Below are 20,489 nucleotides of genomic sequence, written 5' to 3' on the forward strand. Positions count from 1 at the left end.
AAAGTGTACCCTTTAAGTTCTGTGTGGTCTAGGGTGCTGTAATTAATTTTGGTGGTTCCTGCACTTGTCTGTTATCAAAGGAAAAAAGAAAAATGTCTCTACCATAACCTATTCAAAAGTTATTGTATTCCAACTGATGAGAGGTGCTATACAAGCCACAGGGACCGATCATTGTTTTCATATTTCACTATTCTTTTGTTTGATCAAACATAATTTACGGTTTTTGGACCATGTCAGACAAATAAAAGGATTACTTATGCACATCACCTCAAAAACAGAGGAGAAATGGCCCTGAAGGGCACAGCATAACGTAAGAGATGACAGCTGTCTGTGCTATCTGGGGCTGCTTAGTGATCATAAATGTATTGTTTTCACTTCTGCGCCATGGAAACACCGTGATTCACCGTTTGATATGTGAATATAATTCAGTTAAAAGAATGCAAGAACCCTATGAGCACCGGTAAGAGCTTTCATTTGAGCTATAACTTGTACATGTGTCATATGAAAAATATGAAAATGAACCAAATACCCAGCTCGGGTTTCCTAAATACTGTGTATTTAAGTGTAAATACCTTTTGTACAGTAGAATAAAACCCAAAGTGATGCATATGTGCATAAAATATAGATTCTACACTTTCAAACGAAACCACTAAAGGGGGTTTGGTGCATTGCTAGCCCTTTAAATAAAGTCGATGACGTCACAGACCCGGTACCGGAGTTGAACTGTAAACAAGGTGCACTTTCAGATTTAAACCTCAGCTAGTTGTTTTCATTCATGTAGGGCTGTGTTACACACTGCATGGAAGCTCATTTTCAATAACCCATAAAAGGGGCTCTTTAATTTAATATTTTTAGTCAGTTTGACTGATGTAAGTTGAGATGACTAAAAAAGTGTAACTAAAAACTTACTGTAAGACATTTTTCATGAATAAACCCTACTGCGACTGCAAATAAACCCTAAATAAATCCATACGCACACAAAAAAAGACGTGCTGGTCGACACTCAGTGTGTTCGTTCTCTCTTTTATTGACATTAAAACTCTTTATAATAAATAGAGATATAATATTCAAACAACACATGATTTTCCACAGTCACACAGAGATGGATTTGGTTTTTAACCTCGGGGAGCAGGAAGATCTGGTTTATGCTGACAAGCACATCATCATACAGTAACTAAATATAATAAAAAAAAAACGTATAACTAACTACTAACGGCGTCTTGACCAGGATAAACGGCTTCAGATTTAAGTCATACGAGTGATACACCAGTCCTACAGTCAGCAGATTCACATTTGCAGATAGAGAAAAGGAGAGATCTGGTGAAGCTGCTACAATCTGAGATGAAGGCAGTGATGTCTTACAGATGACCGGTGGAGATTTCATCTTGATGGTCCAGCAGAAATCAACAGATATTACAGTAGATATTGATGGGTTTTTCTGGAAACACGTCTGCTGTTGTCATTGAGATGTGGTGTGGTGGGATCTGGGGAAGCTTGTTTCTGCTACTAGATTAAAAAGCAGCTGTTTTTTGGACTCATTCAGGAGTTCACACTTAGATAATGCTTGATAATAAAAGCAGGTTTGGCATGCTGTCCTGCCAGAGAACCCTGGGATCGGAGATAATTGAGCCCGGGGCTCCCACCTGGTCATTGAGCATGTGAGGAGGTACGAGATCAGGAAGTTCTTGAGAGCTCCCCCTGGTAAACGAGGAAAGGAGGAGATGGGGTGGATGGGGGGAAGCAATGCTAGTTGGGCTATTTATAGTGAGTTGGAATGATCTGATTGGCTTACGAATGATTACAAGCAAGAGACCAGCTGCGATCAATCATATCACGTGCTCCTCTCAAATTAGTTTGTGAAACTTCAATAATTGTTAATATCTCATTTAAAGTCATAATTTGAGGTAATGGCTGCACGGTGGCGCAGCACGTTCGCCTCACAGCAAGAAGGTCACTGGTTCGAGCCTCGGCTGGGTCAGTTAGTTTTTCTTTGTGGAGTTTGTATGTTCTCCCTGTGTTGGCGTGGGTTTCCTCCGGGTGTTCCTCCGGGTTTCCCCCACAAGTCCAAAGACATGTGGTATAGGTGAATTGGGTAGGCTAAATTGTTAGTAGTGTATGTATATGAATGTTTCCTAGTGATGGGTTGCAGCTGGAAGGGCATCCACTGCGTAAACCATATGCTGGATAAGTTGGAGGTTCATTCTGCGGTGGCGGCCCCAGATTAATAAAGGGACTAAGCCGACAAGAAAATGAATGATGCATGAATTTGAGGTAACATCTTGCTGGGAGTTCACATCCCTCCTGACTTTTTCTTGAAATTCTGACTTCACATTGCACAATTTTGATTTTTTTTCTCAAATTATGAGATTTTTGTAATTCAGATTTGTTTTTTTTGGATAGTTTGTGAGATCTAAAATTGCTTATTGTAAGATGTAAACTTGGAATAATGAGGAAAAAAAATAATTTCTTGCAAATTCAGATTTTTTCTCTCAGAATTCTGAATTTGCATCTCACAAATTAACAGTTTTTTTTTCTTGAAACACAGAATTCACTTTAAAATGAGTCTTTTTCTTGGAATTCCTAACTTGGAATTTTGACTTTTTGTTTTTGAAATTCAGAGTTTACATTTAAAATTCTGACTTTTAGGGTGCTAGACCGAACCCAAGTTTGATTACCCCCCTTTGCCACCTCCTCGGCTGGTTTGTGTTCACACCGTCTTTTTTCCTACTGAACCCTGCAACGCTTGTGTCATCAAGCTGCTGCTGTGTGTACGGCTGTTGCTAGGTGACGACCATGAAAGCAAAGTGGAGATGTCCGCACATCATGATCATTCTGCTTTTACTGAATCTTTTGCTTTTGTTACCAAGTGAAGTTTATTTATAAATTATTTTCGAGAGGATCACGTGCTTATGATTGCTTGCAGCTGGTCCTGCATTATTCAATTTATGATTCACCAATCAGACGATTCCTAAGCCACAATAAACACCCTAAGTTCCATATGACAGCCATCTTTGTTTTAAAGAATCCCCCCTTCCACCCCAACTCTTCCTCCTTTCCTAGATGGGTGGCACAGTGGCCCAGTGGTTAGCACTGTTGCCTCTGAACGTCACTAGTTTATGTCCTTATCAAGCCAGCCGACGTTTCTATGCAGAGTTTACATGTTCTCCCTGTGCTCACGTGGGTTTCCCACGGATACCCCAGTTTCCTCCCACCATCCAAAAACATGCAACTTAGGTTAATTGACTAATCTTAATCAGCATCATGCTCCTAGTAAGTAGTTATCTCTTAAGAGCAATCACTATCTGTTCATTAGCTACTACAGCAGGGAAGTTCTCGAGATCTACCTGAGCTCAAAGTCCCCTCTCGCCCTGCAAATGGGAGGGAGCCCCGGGCTCGAGGATCTTATGAGCTCAGGGCTCTCTCCCAGAACAGCATGCCAAACAAGCTTTATAATCAATCATTTGCTAAGTGTGAACTCTTGAAAACCAAAATACAGACAGCCACATTAAAAACGTTCAGAACATCACGCAATGTCTGCAGAAGTTGTTTTTAGTGGAGACAAGCAGACATTTGCACTGGGTCAGTCCCATTTGTCACCAAGGTAGGTGATTCACAGACACACACACGAATAAACGTTATAAAACCTGAAGTTTTTTGTATGGCTGACAGTTCGCTTCCGTTATTTTGTGCAACTGCCTCATACCCGAAGTAAACCGCACTAGAGTTCGCACAAACTGTACCTACCAGACCACCTCTTTCAGGTAAACTCAGGTACGATTCACGGGAGCTCCTTCGGCTTAGTCTCTGATTCATCAGGGGTCGCCACATGAACCGCCAATTATCCCGGCATATGTTTTACACAGCAGATGTCCTTACAACTGCAACCCAGTACTGGGAAACATCCATACACTCTCACATTCACACACTCATACACTACGGCCAATTCAGTTCAATCCAATTCACCTATAGCGCATGTGTTTGGACTTTGAAGGAAACCGGAGCACCCGTAGGAAACCCTTGCCAACAAGGGGAGAACATGCAAACTCCACACAGAAATGTCACATATCTTGGAATTCGGACCTTTAATCCTTGGAATTCTGAGAAAACGTCTTAATCCAGTAGCAGAAACAAGCTTTCCATACAGCAGATCCAATGCAGAACGGTACATTCAAAAAAGGAGACCTAAAACCTACAAATAAACCCAAAAGATTTCCCATCCACTGACGGAAGATCCTAAAGGCAGCGACTGATCTGAAAGCAAACATTAGTCTAATGCAGGGGTGTCCAATCTCAGTCCTGGAGGGCCAGAGTCCTGCAAAGTTTAGCTCCAACTTGCTTTAACACACCTGCCAGAAAGTGTTTAGTCTAGGGCTTAAGCTGGCTCAGCTGTGTTTGATTAGGGTTGGAGCTAAACTCTCCAGGACTCCGGCCCTCCAGGACCGAGTTTGGACACCCCTGGTCTAGTGTTGCAGAGTTGAATACAAGCTATTGCCTACTGTACAAGGTATTACCTATAGTACATCCTAAACTAAAATGGACACAGGTTTGCGCAGTAATCCTGACCATCTCTACTCACGGTCTCTGATGCCATGCAACGTCAACAGAGAAATCGTTGTTGAATGCTGATGCTGTTCTGACGTCAGCAGTGTATTTGTGATGCTACAAGCCAGTTTGCGTTGGGCAGATATCTACAGATGAAAGTGAACTGGTGTATGTGGCGCTCATCACTGCGACAGGGCCTGTAGAATATCCTTCACCAGCATTGTGCCGATCACCATCTTCTCGCAGTTGACCGTCAGCTGAGCTCCTGCGCTGTCCTTCATGGCGACAGTGACCAGAACCAGACTTCCGCTGCTCACCGTTTTACCTGCGAATCTGTAAACAGGAGCGGAAGGAGGAGGAGGAGGAGAGCTGAGCATTCAGAAGATCACAGGCCAGAAAAACACAGGTGAAGAAAGTGAAGGACGAAAGAGTTTGGCTTATTAAAATTTACATAGTTAAAAAGATCATTTACCTCAAACCAACATAATGCATGTGCAGATTGAGGCAGATTTCTGTGATATATCATTACTGGAAGTAGTTCGGGTGCATACATAACAATTCTAGTAGTCTCTATTGTAATGGATGATAACCTTCTGTTCATTATAAAAATGCTGCAGTATGATTGTTTCAAAGATTAAGCGCTTTAAAGCAGATACAGTATTTACATCTCGAAATTTAGCTTGTTGATCTTGGGATGCTGACAGTGCGTTCACACCAGACACGGATGAAGCGTTAAGCCTGGTTTATACTTCTGCATCAAGTGACCGGCGTGACCTAGGCGCATGCAACGCGAGTAGCTGTGCATTTATACTTCTACGCGCTGTCTCTGTTGGTCTGCATTAACACTTCCGAAACGCTAGTTGGCAGTGAGGTGTAAATGTTCCTCTGTGTCGAGTTTCTTCGCTGTTGTTTTGCTGTTCCTGAACACTTCCTAGATGTACAAGTGGCTCAAACTCGCTCATTTTGAGGCAGGAACCGGCGGAGGTGCAACAACTTTAATTATGAGGTAAAAACAAAACTTTCCATCCGGAGCTCCTTCACGGGACTCCACACTTGTAAACAATCGTTCCATTGGGCTCGCGTCGCTCGCGCGACTCTCGGTCCCGCCTTGACTCGTCAGCGCTACCAAGCCGACCAATCACAGAGCTTGCACTACGCTTCGTTACGATGTGTAGTTACATTTTTTGAGAGGTGCACGTGCTGACGTGCAGCGAAAGGTGCAGCGACGCCGACGGCCACGACGTAGGGCTATGCTTCAACCCGTAGGCTGCGACATAGCATACGTGTGCGTTTGACGCAGAAGTATAAATCAGCCTTTAAGTGCAAGTGATTTACATGTTAAGTATATGAAAATACACGATACGCATCCTGCGGTGCGGTTCGTGCAAATTAAGCAATGTGAGTTAATGAAACGGCGTAAATTGAGCGTTTGGGTCGTTTAACACAAGATTCCCACCAATCGCTTGAAAATCTGAACTTTTAAAATTTTGCCTCATGTTAAGCAATGAGGAGCTTGCTCTAGTAGCGGCCATCATCCAGGCGCAGCTCCTGAAGGAGTTGGTCAACTCAGAAAAGGTGTAGAAGGAGTCCACACCATTTTCAGCCTTGCATATCACATAAAGCAGTGGTCCCCAATCTTTTTGTCACTGCAGATCAACTCTTTTTCAAACTAAAACGCATTTGTGTAAATGGAGCCTTAGATTCAAACTCAGGACACCCGCACCGCAGTTGCACTATATGCGGTGCACTGTCCATATAGGCTATGCCTATAGGGTATGTCTATACTGTCTATAGGCTATGTGACAAATTGCAAACGATTAGCACGTTGAATCGCTTTAGTCAAGTTACTTAAGTGTTTTGAAACACTGTCCTCAAGAAAGAAACATCTGCCCTCAGGATCTCGACGTGAAGTTTAGTTATAAACAAATTTCGAGAGGATCACGTGCTTATGATTGTTCACAGCTGTTTCAACTTAAGCTAATGACTAATTATCCTATCAGACGATCCTTAACTCACTATAAATAACCAGACTTGTCTCATCTCAATATCTTCGCCTTGAACCCCCCCCCCCCCTCCCAACCCTACTTTGCCTCCTTTCAAACGGGCGACACGGTGGCCGGTGATTAGCGCTGTTGCCTCACAGCAAGAATGCCTCTGGTTTAATTCCCTTCCAAACCAGACGACATTTCTGCGTGGAGTTTTGCTTGTTTTCCCCGTGCTCATGTGGGTTTTCCCCGGGTCCTCCGGTTTCCTCCCACAGTTCAAAACAAGCACCCTAAACAATTAATCCAAAATATTTTAGCCAAGCTCTGAGTTCACCTTCTCAGCATCCATATCTGACACTTAGCTACAATAAGCAGGCGGGGGAGATCGAGATCTACCTGAGCTCAAACTCCCCTCTCCCCCTGCAACGGGAGGGAGCCGAGGGCTTGAGGATCTTATAAGCTCAGGGCTCTCTCCCGGGACGGCACGCCAAACAAGCTTTATTATCAATCATCAGCTAAGTGTGAACTCAGCTAAGTGTGAAACCGTGTCTAAACATCAGCGTCAGCCATCCCTACTATATTGCAATTTTGTCTTTAATAATAATTCTGAGTTTACATCTTGTCATTTTAACATTTCTGTTTATAACTCTGAGAATACATCTTACGTTTTTGACTTCTATAATAATAAAACTAAACTTCTCTGACCACATCTCTAGAACTGCTCGATCGTGCAGATTCACACTCTATAACATCAGAAAGATCCGACCCTTCTTATCTGAACATGCAGCTCAACTCCTTGTTCAAGCTCTTGTTCTCTCCAAACTGGATTACTGTAACTCTCTACTAGCTGGGCTTCCAGCTAACTCTATCAAGCCTCTTCAACTGCTCCAGAATGCAGCAGCACGAGTGGTCTTCAATGAACCTAAAAGAGCACATGTCACTCCGCTGCTACTCCGTTTGCACTGGCTGCCAGTTGCTGCTCGCATCAAATTCAAAGCTCTGATGTTTGCCTACAAAGTGACTTCTGGCCTTGCTCCTTCTTATCTGCTCTCGCTTCTGCAGATCTATGTGCCCTCCAGAAACTTGCGTTCTGTGAATGAACGTCGCCTCGTGGTTCCATCCCAAAGGGGGAAGAAATCACTTTCGCGAACGCTCACGCTCAATCTGCCCAGTTGGTGGAATGAACTCCCTAACTGCATCAGAACAGCAGAGTCACTCGCTACTTTCAAGAAACGACTAAAAACTCAACTATTTAGTCTCCACTACACTTCCTAATCTGTAATTGCCTCTCTGAATATCACACTAATTGTACAAAAAAAAAAAATACTAATACTACTAATACTTCCCTTCTTAGACTTTACAGACCTGAAACTTGCTTATAGCACTTATTCATTGTTGCTCTTGGTTGTGTAAATTGCTTCCTTGTCCTCATTTGTAAGTCGCTTTGGATAAAAGCGTCTGCTAAATGACTAAATGTAAATGTAAATGTAATAAAAAAACAAGTTTAAATCTACAAATTTTGACTTTTGTTTTCAGAATCGGGGGCTACATATTACAAGTTCTGACTTTCTCCTCTGGAAGGGACTCTGTTATTCATATATATGTTTTTAATTATTTACAAACTACATCTTTATTATTATCATCGATTATCATATTTGGTGTGAACAGCCTTTGGAGACCCTTTTCCAAATAGCACTTTAGGGTGTGTACTCAGGGCCGGAGTGGGACTCCTTTTCAGCCCTGGAGTTTCAAGCATTAGACCAGCCCACTTCAGTTCACAGTTGCTTTAGAACTTCAAATGGTCAACAACCTTACAGTTTTATATGTCTTAAAAACAAAAAACAAAAAACGAGTTACTCAGGTGAGGATCGAACACAGATTGACAACATCATAACACAACGTGCTGACCACTGGACCACAATAGCGCTGTTATACTTGTGTGGCCAAAATGATTACATCATCATTACCCTGCAGGCTGCATTTTGCTCATGGGGCTGCGAGACAATAAATAAGAGCAGAGCTGCGGCAATATAATGAATAAAAAAAGTGAGGCTATGGTCAAATAAATAAATAAATGAAAAAAAAGTTTGATTGCTGAAAGTGCAAGTAGCTATTAACACCGGCCCTCGCGGCCAAAAAACAGACCGGCCCACCGGGAACTCTCCCGGTCCTCCCGACTGACCAATCCGGGCCTGTGTGTACTCCATCTAAAAGAATATCAGGCGTCCGATTTGTCATATTTTGGTTTCAAATTACGCTTGATAACAGCAGTCGAACACATGCCAGTTAATGCATCATTTACATTAAGACTCCATTTGGGACGGGGGCGTTGTCCTGATGTGTGCGCTTGTTACCTGCACTCTTTATCTGAACCGCAGGGAACTCTGCTTAAGTTGGCAGTGGCTGTGACTCTCTCAACGATGACATGTTCGTTCACACACTTGTCTCCCAGTGTTAACTTCTCCGAGATCTCATTCATTCCCATTAGTTTGCCTGTGAAAGGAGACAGAGGGCAGATTAAGGTTTCATCAAACTGTCTGGCCAACAATCAAAGATGCAGTTTTGATCTTAAAGGGACAGTTCACCCCAAAATGAAAACTGACTCACTATTTACTCTACCCTCATGTGGTTTCAAACATTTTTGAGTTTCGTTCTTCTGTTGAACACAAAAAACATATTGTGGAAACTGGTAACCATTGACTTCCATAATAAAAAAATTCAATGGAGGTCAATGGTTACAGGTTTTTTTTTTAGCATTCTTCAAAATATCTTCTTTAGTGTTCAACAGAAAGTTCTGAAAGTGAGTAAATGGTTACTGAATTTTTATTTTTGGGTGAACTATCTCTTAAAGTCTGTAAAAGGTGGGCAGCAAATAATATTTTTGTCAGGTTTGAAGCAGCACTGCAGGTATTAGAGTGTGAAATAATTCTATGTAATTAAACAAATAGCATTGTTAGCTAAGCGGCATGCTAAAGTCAGTGCATAATTCGGGTCGAGGTGTATTTACAGAGCCGCTGTCTGCAAAAATAATTTGAATGCAGTAAATACTAAGCTTCCGCGTCAGTGCTCGTGTTGAGCGTGCCGGAGTGTCGTGATCTTTCAGGGCCGATCAGACATATTCAGTGTTTCTGAAGCTCAGATGCGCATACTGTTACCTTGACATGCTGTGAAGAAATGCATAGTCATGGTAACAGTCGCCAAGGCAATAACTGGAGACTGTGGTGAAAGGGAGGGAGGCAGACGGAGGGGGTGTGCAGCTAACAAAAATGTAAAAACAATTCTGCTAACATTCCCATTAAGTTACATAAACGTCCCAAATGTCCAAATGTTTTGCTTTGTAATACATGTGTAAGAGAGATAGCTCATCCAAATATTAATAATGTCATCATTTACTAAACCTGGAGGTGTTTCAAGAGTTTTTGACTTCAGTCAAACACAAATGAAGATGCTTTGGCAGCCAGATAGTTGATGGTGATCCATTGACTTCCATAGTATATTTTTCCCATTGACTTCCATATTATTTTTTCCCCATTGTCTTATATATTATATTTTTCTCAATGACTTCCATTGTATTTTTCCATTGGTTCTATAATATTTTCCCCATTGACTTCCGTAGTATTTTCCCCATTGACTTTAATAGTATTTTTTCCTCATTGACTTCCATCGATTTTTTTTCTTTCACTTCTAAAGTATTTTTTCTCATTTACCTCCATATTATGTTTTCTCATTGACTTCCATAGTATTTTCCATTGATATAGTATTTTTTCCTATTGACTTCCATTGTATTTTTTCCCATTGATTTCCATAGTATTTTTTCAGTCTTCTATAGTATTTTTTGCTTATTGACTTCCATAGAATGTTTTTCTTATTGAATTCCATTGTATTTTTTCACATAGTCTTCCATAGTATATATTTTTTTCCTATTGACTTACATAGTATTTTTCCCCATTGACCTCCGTAGTATATTTTCCCAATGACTTCCATAGTATTTTTCTATTGATTCTATAGTATTTTTTCTCATTGACTTCCAAAGTATTTTTTCCCATTGACTTCCATTGTATTTTTCCCATTGAATTCCATGGTATTTTTTCACAGTCTTCCATAGTATTTTTACTTATTGACTTCCATAGTATATTTCCCCCATTGCCTTCCATAGTATTTTTCCCCGTTGGCTTCCATAGTATTTTTTCTCATTGACTTACATAGTATTTTTTCCTCATTGACTTCCATTATATTTTTGCTCATTGACTTCCATAGTTATTTTTCCCATTGACTTCCACTGTATTTTTCCCATTGAATTCCATAGTATTTTTCACAGTCTTCCATAGTATTTTTACTCATTGACCTCCATAGTATATTTCCCCCATTGACTTCCATAGTATTTTTTCTCATTGACTTCCATAGTATATTTTTTCCATTGACTTACATAGTTATTTTTCCCATTGACTTCCATTGTATTTTTCCCATTGAATTCCATAGTATTTTTTCACAGTCTTCCATAGTATTTTTACTCATTGACATCCATAGTATATTTCCCCCATTGACTTCCATAGTATATTTTTCCCATTGACTTCCATATTATTTTTTCCCCATTGTCTTATATATTATATTTTTCTCAATGACTTCCATTGTATTTTTCCATTGGTTCTATAATATTTTCCCCATTGACTTCCGTAGTATTTTCCCCATTGACTTTAATAGTATTTTTTCCTCATTGACTTCCATCGATTTTTTTTCTTTCACTTCTAAAGTATTTTTTCTCATTTACCTCCATATTATGTTTTCTCATTGACTTCCATAGTATTTTCCATTGATATAGTATTTTTTCCTATTGACTTCCATTGTATTTTTTCCCATTGATTTCCATAGTATTTTTTCAGTCTTCTATAGTATTTTTTGCTTATTGACTTCCATAGAATGTTTTTCTTATTGAATTCCATTGTATTTTTTCACATAGTCTTCCATAGTATATATTTTTTTCCTATTGACTTACATAGTATTTTTCCCCATTGACCTCCGTAGTATATTTTCCCAATGACTTCCATAGTATTTTTCTATTGATTCTATAGTATTTTTTCTCATTGACTTCCAAAGTATTTTTTCCCATTGACTTCCATTGTATTTTTCCCATTGAATTCCATGGTATTTTTTCACAGTCTTCCATAGTATTTTTACTTATTGACTTCCATAGTATATTTCCCCCATTGCCTTCCATAGTATTTTTCCCCGTTGGCTTCCATAGTATTTTTTCTCATTGACTTACATAGTATTTTTTCCTCATTGACTTCCATTATATTTTTGCTCATTGACTTCCATAGTTATTTTTCCCATTGACTTCCACTGTATTTTTCCCATTGAATTCCATAGTATTTTTCACAGTCTTCCATAGTATTTTTACTCATTGACCTCCATAGTATATTTCCCCCATTGACTTCCATAGTATTTTTTCTCATTGACTTCCATAGTATATTTTTTCCATTGACTTACATAGTTATTTTTCCCATTGACTTCCATTGTATTTTTCCCATTGAATTCCATAGTATTTTTTCACAGTCTTCCATAGTATTTTTACTCATTGACATCCATAGTATATTTCCCCCATTGACTTCCATAGTATTTTTTCTCATTGACTTCCATAGTATATTTTTTCCATTGACTTACATAGTATTTTTTCCTCATTGACTTCTATTATATTTTTGCTCATTGACTTCCATAGTTATTTTTCCCATTGACTACTATTGTATTTTCCCCATTGAATTCCATAGTATTTTTTCACAGTCTTCCATAGTATTTTTACTCATTGACCTCCATAGTATATTTCCTCCATTGACTTCCATAGTATTTTTTCTCATTGGCTTCCATAGTATTTTTTCTAATCGACTTCCATAGAATGTTTTTCTCATTGACTTCCATGGTATTTTTTTCACATAGTCTTCCATAGTAGTTTTTCTCATTCATTTCCATAGTATGTTTTTCCCATTCACTTACGTAGTGTTTTCCCCATTGACCTCCATAGTAAATTTTCCCTATTGACTTCCATAGTATGTTTCAGTACTATGGAAGTAATCGGGTGTCATCAGCTATCTGTTAGACAAAATATTTCAAAACATCTTCATTTGTGCTTGACAGAAAACAGAAACTCTTTGGTTTGGAACAGCTTGAGAGTAAATAAATGCAAGAATTTACATTTTTTGGTGAACCGTCCCTTTAAGGGAATGTTCCATTTTATCAGTTGGAAGACATTCCAAAAAGGATTCTTTTAGAACATTTGGAACATCACTTTTGAATGTTTTCTGAACCTTCTGAAAGAAGCTATAACCTTTTGAAATTATGTAGCATTTCCAACTTAATAATTGTGAATAATACACCGGGAAAATAAGTATTGAACACGTCACTATTTTTCTCAGAAAACATATTTTTTTAAATAAACTTGACCATGTCTGTTTCTCTTCACTATCTTCAGGAACATTTATAATCCAGAGCCTTGCGCTGCGTACGTGATTTTCCAGGTCATAATAATAGAGGTTTGTACGATGCTTTCAGTGAAGCAATGTCCACCTCTGCTCTATTGAGAGCCTCAAAGTTTTCCCCAGCTGTTGTTTCTACAGTAGTGAGGCGTTTTCCAAGCATGTCAATAGTTGCTTGAAACAATTTAATAGAAAGTTGAATTGGTGCAAGGGAAGATTTGATTAAAGCATTTATATCGTCTTTGAGTTATTCGTGCTGTTTTTTTCAACTCCGTTGTCAGTTTATTCAAAGAAAGTTCCTCCATCTTCGCCCATCACCATTTTAGCTACCTTGTTTCTTATCAATGTTTTTTTTTGTAACTTGGTCAGTTTTCATTTTGGAACTCAGCGTTTTGCATCTCCAACTGTTTTAAAGTCACCAGTTTCCACCTAATGTATTATAGGAAAAATAATTGATATTTTAGGTAAAAATGTTGGGAGGCTCAAACACACACGACCATTCTCTACATTGCTTGAACCAGAAGTCCCCGAAAACATAATTCTAAAGGTGCTATTGACTTGATATTTTTCCTGGATGTTGGAAACAACCAAAGAAATCCATTTTTGCAAAAAAAAAAAATCCTAATCTAATTAGTTTACAAATGAAGTTATGTGTAATAAAGTGAAATGACTGAGGTAAAAAGTATTTAATACATTTTAGTAGTTCAGCACTTTCTCCTTTTGTCACTGTTATTACACACAACTGATTTTTTCAGATTTCTTTGTTTTGTTTTATTTTTATGTTTGTATTGTTTGGGTTTTTACCAAAATCTGCTTCAACAGCTCCTTTAGAAACATCATTCCCTGGAAAAAACATGACATGTTCAATACTGATTTTCCTCGCTGTATGTAAACAACACTTTTATGTAACTGTTTTGAGGACATTAATTAAGAGCAGACAGCTCTTAGTTATATTAGTGTGAGAACCTGTTCAGAGAACGTTCAGTGTTAGCTGGTTGTGTGCGTTTGTGTAAATAAAATCAGGGGCTAAGGGGTATGCGACTAAGTGCTATGCTAATTTGTCTACATCAGAAAAAAACTTACCATTTAAAAGATTCTCTAATGAACAGCATCAAAATAACCCCACGAAAGAGGAAAACATAAGGATGGTAAACTAATTTGTTTCAACAAAAACATTCATACTGTAGGTTAAACTGAGACACATGTTTTGTAGTAAACTGTTAGCAATATGCTAACTTACCAACACTAAATTACAAATCGCACACTATTTGCACTATAAGTGCGCTAGACTTTTAATACATGGATACTCCTTCTAGCGAATTACTTAACCTTGCTGAAAAAAGGCTGGTAGGCTGATTTTAGCTAGCTGGCCAGCCTGGTTTTAGAGGGGGTTTGGCCATTTCCAGGCTGGTTTCCAACTATTTCCAGCCTGGTCTTAGCTGGTCAGGCTGGGAGATGACCAGCTAAAAGCAGCCTGACCAGCCCAACCAGGCTGGGAGCCCAGCTAAAACCAGCTGTGTCCATCTTAATCCAGGCTGGTTAAGCTGGTTTTAGTTGGTTTTAGCAGGTCATTTTCCAGCCTGACCAGCTAAGACCAGGCTGGAAATGGCTGGAAACCAGCCTGGAAATGGCCAACACCCTTCTAAAACCAGGCTGGTCAACCAGCTAAAACCAGCCAACCAGCTTAGGCAGGTTTAAGCTGGATTTTTAAGCAGGGAAGTAGCCAATATCTTTACAAAGATATTAGCCTTTATGCAATAGCGGATATAAAATGTACTTCAAGCTAATGAGCTAATGAGCTAATTCCAAATCGCTAACTATTTGCACTACGGAGTGTGCTAGATTTGTCTGGCACATGAATATTTCAAGCTAATGAGCTAATGCTAACAGAACACAATATATAGGCTCGAGGTATCAGGAGGGAATATTCTGGCTACACAACTATGTGGTTTTAGAGCACAAAAGAACTGTGAAAATTTGGATTGGGGCTTGATAAATCCCATGAGACCTAAAAATGAGGCCATATTTGATGAATGATAAGGCGCAGAACTTCTTTGAGAAACATGAGCGATGTGTTAATAGTAATGAGAAATAGGGCGCCTGTAAGCGATAAAATAAGGCTGGTGTTCACTAACCTTGCTCCTTCTTAAAGTCGTTTTCCGTCAGAAACGCTGGAGTCATGAGCTCCCCGACGGGGGGCTGGATTGAAACGTAGAACTTGCGCGTGTGAGTACTGAAACACAAATTTTGAAAAACAGATATATATATTATGTATATAATTTATGAATAATGTAACTATATTTATAATTTGTGATTTATAATGTACCTATTTATTATAAATATTTTATAAACTAAATATAAAATGCTTACACACACGTTATATATGTATAAGGGTCAGATGGTAGGATCACAATTTGGCGTCAACAACATCGAAGCATGGATTCATTCTGCTTGTATCAACAGTTCTGGCTGGTGGTCTTGGTGTAATGGAGTTGGGGATATTTTCTTGGCATGCTTTCGGCCCACTAGTACCAACTGAGCATTGAATTTTTGAATTGAATTTTATTTGACAGATTTTAGACAAACTGTACAAAAAGTATTCCATACACTTTGTTAAAAAAAACTGTCGAGGATAAAAACACAATAAAGCCCTGGGCTTATTTCCATTGTGGTCCTCTGTTAAATTAAAACAATGTATGGCTTCATAATACTAATGAAGAATAAAACAAACAGTCGCCACAGCGGTACAAACAGCCAACCTATCCAGCACAATGTCCCTCTAGCCGCCAACCTATTCACACTCAAGTAACATAATTTAAAAAATCCTCATCCACCATGCAAAACTAATTATCCTCATCAAACAACCATCTTTTAATAGCTTTTTTGAACAACCTTAAATCTTTTATTTCCTTGATTGCTTTTGGTAGTTTGTTCCACATGATTGCACTTGTATATAAAAACATATTTTTCCCCACTAAACTTCTAAATTTAAATAAACAAATATTAAAATCCCAACTCCTAGTACTGTATGAATGCTGTTGCCTCACCATTTGAAAATAGTTCATCAAATAGCTAGGAACCACATTATTAAACATTTTACGTACCATTCCCAGTTTTAAAAAACACACTCTATTACTAACAGTTAACATACCTAATTTATTAAAAGACTCTTTGTGCAAATGTGCTCTAGGATGCATTTTTAAAATTATTCGTACTAATTTATTTTGTGCCTTTTGCAATTTCTCCTTCAAATTTTGTGAGCAGCTACTGTACCAAAATGACGTAGCATAATCAAAATGGGGTTGAATTAAAGCTCCTGCCAACAATTGTAAAGAATGAACATCCAAAAGATCAGATTGCCTTGCTAAAAACCTAATTTTTCCACAAATCTTCGTAATAACTTTTTTTGCCATAGCATCTCCTGATAATTTATTATCTATTAAGCAACCCAAATAGTTTATCACATTTTTTGACAGAATTTTCCAATCATTAATCTTAACTACCAAATTATCATCTTTTTTTAATTTCACTCTTGAAGCAAATAAAATAGCCTCTGTTTTACCCATGTGTAAAGAAAGTTTGTTGTCTAAAAACCAGTTGTAAACACTTTTTAACTGTGAACTCATAATTTCTTCCAGGGCCCTTTTGTCATGATGAGATACTAAAATTGCGGCATCATCAGCATAAAGATAGAGCTCCTCTGAACACGCTATTTTTAAATCATTAATATATAAAAGAAAAAATAATGGACCTAAAATACTTCCTTGAGGTACTCCACAGTTGATTGATAAGGGAGCAGATAATATACCCTTTATATCGACTCTCTGGTTTCTATCATGCAGATATGACTGAACCCACTTTAAAGACACTTTATCAAATCCAATTGCCTTTAATTTATATAGTAAAATTTGATGGTCCACAGTGTCAAAAGCCTTCTGAAGGTCCAGCAGCACCATTCCACAATAGTTGCCACCATCTACAGCTCTCCGTATTTTGTCTGTCATATGTAATATACATGTCTCGGTGGAATGCAATGCTCTAAAACCTGACTGTAACTCATACAAAATATGTTTTTTAGTAATGTAGTTGACTATCTGTTCGTGTACAATTTTTTCCAGAATTTTAGACATAACCCCTAAGATTGATACAGGTCTATAGTTAATCATATCTAATGTACTTCCTTTTTTATATAATGGTATAACTCTAGCACTTTTAAAATCACATGGTATTTTCCCTTGTTCAATAGATAAGTTTAAAATATGTGACACCAAGGGGGCAATCACTTTAACAGAGTCTTTAAAAAATCTAGCAGGAATATTATCAACTCCAGGAGCCTTATTTAATTTTAACTCACTAATAATTTTTAAAACTTCACTTTCTGTAACAGGTCTCAGACTAAAAGAATCCGGCAAAATGTCCTGTTGTCTATAAAAAGAAAACACTCTATCTTCATTGTAAATATCAGGTTGCCCTGGAAGCTGACCACATAATTTTTTTGCTAACAATATAAAATACTGATTAAAAGATTCGGCAATATCCTTCGGATGAACTATTAATTTGTCTTCTACCTTTAAGTTAATTTTAGATGATTTCCTACTTTTAGCATTTGAATAACCTAAATTTCTCAGTACACCCCAAAGTTTTTTTGGATCAAATTTATTTTCATTGATCTTATCCTTAAAAAAAACCCTTTTTGCTTCTCTTATTTTGTTCCTAACCTCATTTCTCTTTAATTTATAAAACTCATAACTGCTACAATCACTATCCTTCCTAAACTTGGCAAAACTCTCATCTCTTATCTTTAACAGTTGTAAAATTTCATCTGTAATCCAAGGGTCTGATCTTTGTTTAACTCTTATTTTTTTATATGGTGCTATTTTATTCAAAGCATTACTGAACAGATCCTTAAAACAATCCCATGCTGCCTCCACATCCTTGGATCCCCATACCCCGGACCAATCAACTTTATCCAATATATCACAAAATAAATTAGGACTATAATTCTTCATTGACCTCACTAAAACAGTATTATGACCCATAAGCTTCACCTTTTGCACTTTTCTACATAAATATACTAAAAAATGATCACTCATACTACACTCAATAACACCACTACAACTTATCTTATCTGAATCAGATGTAAGAATCAAATCTATAATAGACTGCGATTTGGGAGTAATTCTAGTTGGAACCTTAATAATTTGCTTCAATCCAAAAAAATCTGAAAAATGTTTAAAAGCCTTATATAACACAGCGTCCACATTTAACATATCAGTATTTAAATCCCCACATATTATAATTTCCGATCCATGGGTTTTCACAAAATCATTTAAACTTTCGTCCAACAATTCATAAAAATTACTTTGATCTGGTGGCCGATACAAGTTTCCAATTAAAATAGGTTTACTCTTTGGTAATAAAACGTTCACCCACACAGCTTCAATGGATGCATTATTCATCTCATTTCTAACATTAAAAGACAAATCCGATCTTATATAAACACATACGCCACCACCATTACGATTTCGGTCTCTTCTTATCAAACTATAATTCGCAATTTCAATTTCTGAGTCCAACACTGAACCGTCCAACCAAGTTTCACTACACCCAAATACCGACAACCGTAGATCCGAACACAACAGTCTTAGCTCGGAAATCTTTGGCAGAAGACTCCTTACGTTTAAATGAGCAATACGTAGACCTTTAGATGATCTCTTGAAGTCCGCATCATGAATAACATTTTGATGATATGCGCTTACCGGAGAATCCAAGTTCAAAGACGAAACCACCTGTTTACTCGCAGGCTCCATACATACGGGTCGAAGGAAACGGTCCTCATGGTAGACGACACCAGCCGGCATTCCCTGAGCAGTTCGCACATCTCTCGCTTCATCGTGCGCAGATGACAAACTATCCCAGTTTTCTGCAATAAAACTCCATTCCTCTGAAATCGCTGGTCTCCGACACTCTTCGCCGCCCGCACGCCGTACATCAAAGCGTGACTTTACTATAATATCTCCTGGCTGCTGACATCCTCCTGCTGCCGGGCCAGGGCATGGATGAACATCACCAGACAAAAGTAAGCATATAATTATAATTGATCCATCGCTTCTTCGTTGTTTTCTTTTACTCCCATTTTTCTTCGTACACGGAACTGCCCACGGATGGGATAGAAACGACTCGTAAACAATATTCGTTCCCATGCCGAAATGTCTCTCCGTCATATCTCTACATTGTGTACCTGAGTATTGTTGTTTACCATGTCCATCTCTTTATGACCACAGTTTACCCATCTTCTGATGGCTAATTCCATCAGGATAACGCAACATGTCATAAAGCGCGAATCATCTCAGACTGGTTTCTTGAACATGACAATGAGTTCACTGTACTCAAATGGCCTCCACAGTCACCAGATCCCAATGCAATAGAGCATCTTTGGAATGTGGTGGAACGGGAGATTCGCATCATGGATGTGCAGCTGACAAATCTGCAGCAACTGCGTGATGCTATCATGTCAGTATGGACCAAAACCTCTGAGGAATATTTCCAGTACCTTGTTGAATCTATGCCACAAAGGATTAAGGCAGTTCTGAAGGCAAAAAGGGGTCCAACATGATACTAGTAAGGTTTAGCTAATAAATAGGTGAATATTTTTCATTATTTTTATATTTTAATTATGTATTCCATCAATTATTTAGTGCATATTAATTTAGCATGTATATCTAAATAAAAATGTAAAACATCTATTTACTGAAAACATTTTAGATATCATATGTGCTTTAGTTGTTTAGAAGTGAAGAACATTCAGGAAACCTCAGTTATTCTCACTGTCGGTACACATCATCATACTGTAGGTGCATGTGAGGAAGCAGAAGTGTGTAATTCAGCTGCCTTTACACACTCACCACAGCTGGAAGTTTGCTGCTTGCGTAGAATCACAGAAATCTATTCCCATCACCACGGTAACCGATTCATTCGCCGCTAACACCTCTGAAAGAACAATGCAGACGGTACAAAAATAAAGTCACAGAAAAGCGCCTACACAGACAGTGCCCAAGGATAACCTACTGTTAATCTGAAATAACATGATGGTAACGATGCTAACAGGAATTCACGATTCGCTACCATTATTTAGTACAGTATGTTGCTAGCCTGTCTCTTGCATGGATAAAGTTGCTAACAAATGCAACTAAGATGAATTAGCTAACTTGAATTAGTTTGTTGCTAGCATGTTTCTAGCATGGATAATGTTGCTAACAGAAGCAACTAACACAAATTAGTATGTTGCTGAATGTTTATAGCATAGATAATCTTGCTAACAGATGCAACTAACATGAATAAGTATGTTGCTAGCATGTTTCTAGCATTGATAATGTTGCTAACAGATGCAACTAACATTAATTAGCATGCCACTAACATGTTTCTAGCATGAATAATGTTGCCAAAGGAAGCAACTAACATGAATTTGCTGACATGAATTAGTATGTTGCTAGCA

General features: G+C 38.2%; 1 protein-coding gene across 16 annotated transcripts in view; it reads right to left on the minus strand.

Moving 5' to 3' along the window:
- Positions 1–1,005: 1,005 nt before the first annotated feature.
- Positions 1,006–20,489, minus strand: part of ap3b2 (adaptor related protein complex 3 subunit beta 2) — an 81,232-nt gene continuing 61,748 nt past the window's right edge. For 6 of the 16 annotated variants that reach the window (XM_073942706.1, XM_073942705.1, XM_073942704.1 and 3 more), the window contains 4 exons: positions 19,900–19,984; positions 15,130–15,227; positions 8,882–9,020; positions 1,006–4,911 (listed from right to left, as the gene is read on the minus strand). In XM_073942706.1, coding sequence (XP_073798807.1) covers positions 4,725–4,911; positions 8,882–9,020; positions 15,130–15,227; positions 19,900–19,984 — 509 coding nt within the window. In that variant the 3' untranslated portion in view covers positions 1,006–4,724. The remainder of the gene's footprint in view (positions 4,912–8,881; positions 9,021–15,129; positions 15,228–19,899; positions 19,985–20,489) is intronic. The other 10 variants (XM_073942707.1, XM_073942703.1, XM_073942701.1 and 7 more) reach the window with 7 other exon arrangements.

This window comes from Danio rerio, chromosome 25 (genome assembly GCF_049306965.1).
Source record: "Danio rerio strain Tuebingen ecotype United States chromosome 25, GRCz12tu, whole genome shotgun sequence".
NCBI classification, from domain to species: domain Eukaryota; kingdom Metazoa; phylum Chordata; class Actinopteri; order Cypriniformes; family Danionidae; genus Danio; species Danio rerio.